This window comes from Rhinopithecus bieti, unplaced genomic scaffold (genome assembly GCF_001698545.2).
Source record: "Rhinopithecus bieti isolate Rb0 unplaced genomic scaffold, ASM169854v2 scaffold_76809, whole genome shotgun sequence".
Lineage (NCBI taxonomy): Eukaryota > Metazoa > Chordata > Mammalia > Primates > Cercopithecidae > Rhinopithecus > Rhinopithecus bieti.
The window spans coordinates 86,010-91,936 of record NW_016828178.1 but is presented as its reverse complement, the minus strand read 5'-3'; the positions used below and the strand labels follow the sequence as shown (position 1 = coordinate 91,936).

The 5,927-nt window shown below is 49.0% G+C and overlaps 1 protein-coding gene across 1 annotated transcript in view; it reads left to right on the top strand.

Annotated features, from left to right (window-relative positions):
• The first annotated feature begins 4,499 nt into the window (after positions 1-4,499).
• DKC1 (dyskerin pseudouridine synthase 1) overlaps positions 4,500-5,927 on the top strand; it is a 14,062-nt gene continuing 12,634 nt past the window's right edge. The window contains exon 1 of the mRNA XM_017864377.1: positions 4,500-4,734. Coding sequence (XP_017719866.1) covers positions 4,719-4,734 — 16 coding nt within the window. The 5' untranslated portion in view covers positions 4,500-4,718. The remainder of the gene's footprint in view (positions 4,735-5,927) is intronic.

Below are 5,927 nucleotides of genomic sequence, written 5' to 3'. Positions count from 1 at the left end.
ACAGAGTGTGAGACCCTGTCTCAAAAGAAAACAAAACAAAATTCCCACAATGATTTCCTGACCTTCAGAATGAGGCCATCATGGCAGAAAGGCCCAAGTGGAAACCCCTAGAGTTTCCCCTTCTCACAAAGTGTAAATCAAAACAAATAATACCATATACTTAGGAGCAATTTCAGAAATTAGTTCCCTCACCAAAGACTTGAAAAATGCAGAGAAGAAAATTCCTATCACACCCTCATTTAATTCATCCGTTTGGCCTGCACAGCAGTTGGTTAGGTCTTGCTGAATGTGGCAGTTCTACACCAGGACTCCAAAATTCTTGACACTCCTCCCATTGAGAGGTGGGGTTAATGTTCCCTCCCCTTGAACCTGAGCAGGCTTGTGGCTGCTTCAACCATAAACTGCAACAAAAATGGCATGATGAGACTTCCAAGGCTAAGTCATAAAAGGTGATGCAGCTTTTTGCCTTTTTCACTCTAATCCTTGCTTTGGAGGTCCTGAGCCACCAAGTACAGACTCCAGCTAGTCTAAGGCTGCCATAAAGAGAGGCTGTGTGTAGTAGGTGCTCCAGTTCCAGAGGAACCCAGCCTTCCAGCCATCCTAGTATAGGCAACAGGCTGAAGAAGCTTCCAGATTATAGCCTCCAGCCATCCTGTCACCCCTATCCATCAAGTCATCTCAGCCGAGACCTCAGACATTACAGAGCAAAGAGAAACTATTCTCACTGTGTCCTGTCTTAATTTCTAACCTGAAGAACCTGTCAGCACAATGAAATGGCTGTTTAATGGCACTAAGTTTGGGGATGGTTTGTTATGCAGCAGTAGAAACCTAAACCGTGGACATTAAACGGCTGTGGATTACTGAAAGCATAATCAGATGGTTATTTCAATTGCTGCTATGGTTCCAGATGTGATCTATTTGCTAAAACAATTCCATACCTCTTCCAACATTCTGTATGCAGCTGTTGATCTGGGCAATGATAAAGTGGCCTGTTGAAGATTCTGCTGTGTTGCTAGCTGGGACACAACACTCTTGTGAGGATCTGGACCATACGCTGAACTAGAAACCATTAAATGGTGCAGTTTTTCTCATGGTCAGAATATAAGAGGTCTGGAAAACAGAGTTGAGGTGAGGAATGGCATATCTCACAGATATGCTGAATAATCTGCCTTCAGAATTTTTGCTTCTCAACCTCATGACTTTGTACCTGGCTGGTTTAGATTCTAGTACCCAAGAAAAACATGCTTCCACTTATGAGAATCACTCCACTAACCTGGAAACAGAGCCACTTGGCCACTTCTGGCTCCTCATGCCATTAGCCAATCCTCCCCTCTCCAGCTGACTTCCAGTTACAACTCGTTGGCCAGCACTGTGCCACATGGCCACCCGAACTGCAAGAGAGGCCAGTAAATGATGTGACAAAGGATCTAGTCACAGGCCTGGAGACGTTGGGGTGGGAGAGTAGGAGGGAAGTGCTTTTGCTTCCCTGCTAATTCCCTCAGGAGAGAGTAAGGGAACCTGCAATCAGATAAACGTGGGGGTTGTTTAACAATGGAGGCTCAGTAAGAGTTGGGGATCCTGGGGACTCCCAATTCTCCAATTTACTCCCATTTCCAGTCCCAGTGTTCTATGCTTTTCTGATCATGGCCCCAACCTTTACTAAGGGAACTGAGAAGGCTGTGAATTCACTGAGTTTTGTAATTTGGAAAGGTGATGGGTCAAAATTTTAAAGTTTGGTTTTTAGTTGTTTTATTCTTGTGCCTGTAAAAGATAAGTACTTCCTTAAGCATTGTTACAGAAATTCCCTGGATTTCTGTCTGTGACCCAAACCAAAAATTCGAGGAATTTGGCTGTCATTTAAATGATCCCAAACAGTCATGAGCGGCCATCCTATCCCACAATTCTTGAAATCTTGTGCAATCATCACCAAAATGTAATTTTAGAACCTTTTTTTATCACCTCAAAAAGAAACTCTGTGCCCATTAGCAGTCATTCCCCATGTTCCCCTAAATTCCTAGGCCAAGGCTACCACTAATCTGCTTTTTGTCTCTAGATTTGCCTAGTCTGGATATTTCCTATAAATGGAATCATACAAAATGTGGCGTTTGGTGCATGGCTTCTTTCACTAAGCATAATGCTTTCAATGTTGTATCCATGTTGTAGCATGGATCAGTACTACATCCCTTTTTATGGCTAATAACATTCCATTGTATGAATAGACCACATTTTGTTTATCTATTCATCTGTTCATTTTGGTTGTTTCTACCTTTTGGCTATTGTGAATAGTTCTGCTATGAACATATGTGTAGAACCATCTGTCTAAAACTCCATTTTCAATTCTCTTGGGTCTATACCTAGGAGTAGAATTGGTGAGTCATATGGTAACTTTATGTTTAACCTTTCAAGGAATTACCAGACCATTTTCTTTTCTTTTCTTTTTTTTTTTTTTTGAGGCGGAGTCTCGCTCTGTCGCCGGGCTGGAGTGCAGTGGCCAGATCTCAGCTCACTGAAAGCTCCGCCTCCCGGGTTTACGCCATTCTCCTGCCTCAGCCTCCCGAGTAGCTGGGACTACAGGCGCCCGCCACCTCGCCCGGCTAGTTTTGTATTTTAGTAGAGACGGGGTTTCACCGTGTTAGCCAGGAAGGTCTCGATCTCCTGACCTCGCGATCCGCCCGTCTCAGCCTCCCAAAGTGCTGGGATTACAGGCTTGAGCCACCGCGCCCGGCCTACCAGACCATTTTCTAAAGTGGCTGCATCATTGTATTTGATGATGGAGTGCTGCTTCACATGCCCAACTTCATGGTTTGGTCAGACAACACCCAGTTTATCATGGGCAGCTCAGGTCTTAAGACCACGTGTATCACAGTCATTCTGTTTCAGTAAATAATTACAGTAAGCCAGGAGCTTTTCCTCCTGGCAAATTATTATTTTTTGTGTGTGGAGGTTTTAGCTTTAAGTTTATTTCAAATTCCAGAGGGCTGAACTGTGAGTCTCTTACTAAAGCTTGGAAAAGGCTCTGTGTAACATCCTAATGGGATATGCCATCTCCAGAAAATGGCCCACTGAGTGTCATGCTTCTTGTTTAGCAAGCAGAGGGTTCCAAGTAAGGCAACTTGTCTTTCTCTTTGGAGGGACCGTCTCAACATGCCTCAGCCCACTGGATGCCTGTGGTGAAATATTTGCTACTTCCTAAGCATCAGGTCCGCTCTGCATGATGTCTTGGGGTACAGTGAGATGATCAAATCAGTTTCCAGGGAATCAATTATGATAATGTGCCAGAGGCTTCCTTTGATCTTTCCTTCCATTATCACCCTCAGTCCTTGAGTCAGGAAGCCCCTGTGGGAATTTTTCCAGCTACCAATTTACTGTTTATTACAAGTATGGATTCAAGAACTGGGGAGAGAGTCACAGGGTGGCTGATAGTGAAAGGGACGTGGGCTGACTCCACTTCTGACCATTGGACCACAGTGGCTTTCTACTTCCCCAGCGATTAACACAGGCTAGTGCAAGCCCCTAGGAAATGGCCATGGGTCCCAGGAGAAGGCAGGAGGCAGGCTTCAAGTACACACTTGTAGCGTTACATATGCCTGACCTCACCTTTACAGGTTCACCTCACAGGCTCTGGCCTGTGGACTGAGTAGATCTGGGAATTAGATGAGGCACTATGATTTTCCATTGTGGTGATTCAAGGCAGGATGCCTTTAGCCAGACCTAGAGTTACCGGGGTTATACAGATCATGATGGCTTACTACAGGACACTGTGATCAATTAGACACCATCAAAGATCCCTGGGGAGAAATCAGTTTGGTTCCACCTTCCAGCCCTGCTGCCTATCATGATACCCAGGCTCATCCTGTTTCTATGAGATTTAGTGCCAGTGCTTTGTCTCTGCTGTTTGGCGTGAAGCCCGGTCGTGGAGTTCGAATTGAGGTGTGCTGTGAGCATAAACGTACACTCCGGAAAGTCTTCGTGAGGGGAGAAAAAAAAAAAGTAAAATATCCTATTCATACTGTTGTGTTTTGCCTATATATGGAAATGATAATATTTCGGATACGCTGGGTTAAAAAAATTCATTATAAAAATCATTTTCACCTTTTCCTTTTTACTCTTCTTTCATGTTGCTGCTGGAAAATTTAAAAGTCAACATGTAGCACGCACTCTACTCCTATTGGCCATCTGCTCTAGCTGGATGGGAACTGCAAGCAGCAAAGGGCTTTCAACCTCTCCGAGCTTTAACATGTTCACTTATTAATCAGGACTGATCCAACACCAACCTGAAAGGGTCGGTGTGAGAAAGCAAAGAAAGAGGTACTGTTTACGGAGCGTTCAGCCGTGAGCCCAGGCGCAGGCGCGGAGCTAAAACCGGAGGTGAACCAGTTACAGCTGAGGCCACGCCCACAGACTCCGGGCTGCCCGGGCGGGCGGCAGTCGCGCTTCCAGCCTGGGCCAACCGGGCTGGTTGAGGCTCGATGCTCACGCGCGGTCGCGCCCTCCGTACTGGCCAAGCCAGCAAATCGCATTGCGCGGACTACCAGCGCGCGCCTCGGATTCCGCCCCGGGGACGGCCCCGCCCCCTCCCGCCCCACGGCAAGGCACGCACAGGGCGGTGCGCGGGTGGGTGGGTCTTAGCAGCGCGGCCTGACGGGACCGAGGCGGCGGGAGTCTGCGGTCGGTCTCTCGGCTGTGGTCCGGGCTGCAGGCACGCGGTGCAGGGTAACATGGCGGATGCGGAAGGTAAGGGCTGCAGGCGTCCGGGCCGTGCTAACTCCCGGCGACTCGGGGATCTGGGGGTGGGGGGATGGTATCGGGGCCCGCGCACGCCTCCTTCTGCTTCCCGCCGGCGTGTCGGCCTCTTCTCCGCCCGGCCTTAAGCCGGCCTTGTAGCTCGGCACTGGCTCCACGGCAAGGGCGCGAGAGTGGAAGCCCCTTGTGGTGACTTAGTATGATGGGGCTCGGCTCTCTCACCTCTCTGGGATCCGGGTCGCCGTCGAAGGACCTCTGCCGTGCTGCCCACCCTGTGGTGGCGGGGGACGTGGCAGTGTCTGTGCTGTTGCCAGCCCGGACGCCGCCGTTACAGCTCCATGCGACTAGGGGGGCAAGGGTAGTGGAAACGGGCCGAGAAGAAAAGGAGCCGAGGGACCCCGGAGCAGGGATAGAGCTCCGAGTTGCAAGAAAGTTCTAGAGGCCACAAGCCTGCGGGGACAGTCGAGTGGTCGCTTGTGGAACTTTCCGGCCCGCTGCCTGAGTGCTTCTGTTGGATATTTAAGCCCTGCCGTAGCCACGTGGTGAACCGGAAGGGAAGCCGACACGTGCAGTAGCCTGCAGTCAGTTACCCAGCCATGCGACCCATATATTTGGCCTTACACACTTTGTTTTCTCGCTTACCTACGAATATACGTTCTGAGAAATGGGTCGTTAGGCGATTTCATCATTGTATGAACATCAGAGGACTCTTACACAAACCTTGATGGCATAGGCTACTACACACCTAGGCTGTATATGGTGTAGCGTATGGCTCCTAGGCTACAAACCTGGACAGCATGGCACTGTGCGGAATGCTGTAGGCAGTTGGAACACAGCGTCGAGAGTTTGTGTATTTAAACATGTCTAAGCAGAAAAAGGACAGTGAAAATATAGCACAGGGCCGGGCGCGGTGGCTCAGGCCTGTAATCCCAGCACTTTGGCAAGCCCAGGCAGGCGGATCACCTGAGGTCAGGAGTTCAAGACCAGCCTGGCCAACATGGTGAAACCCCGTCTCTACTAAAAATACAAAAAAATTAGGTGGGCGTGGTGGTACACGCCTGTAATCCCAGCTACTTGGGAGGCTGAGGCAGGAGAATTGCTTAAGAACCGGGAGACCGAGGTTGCAGTGAGCCGAGATCCTGCCACTGCGCTCCAGCCTGGGGAAAGAGGGTCCCCCCACTCAA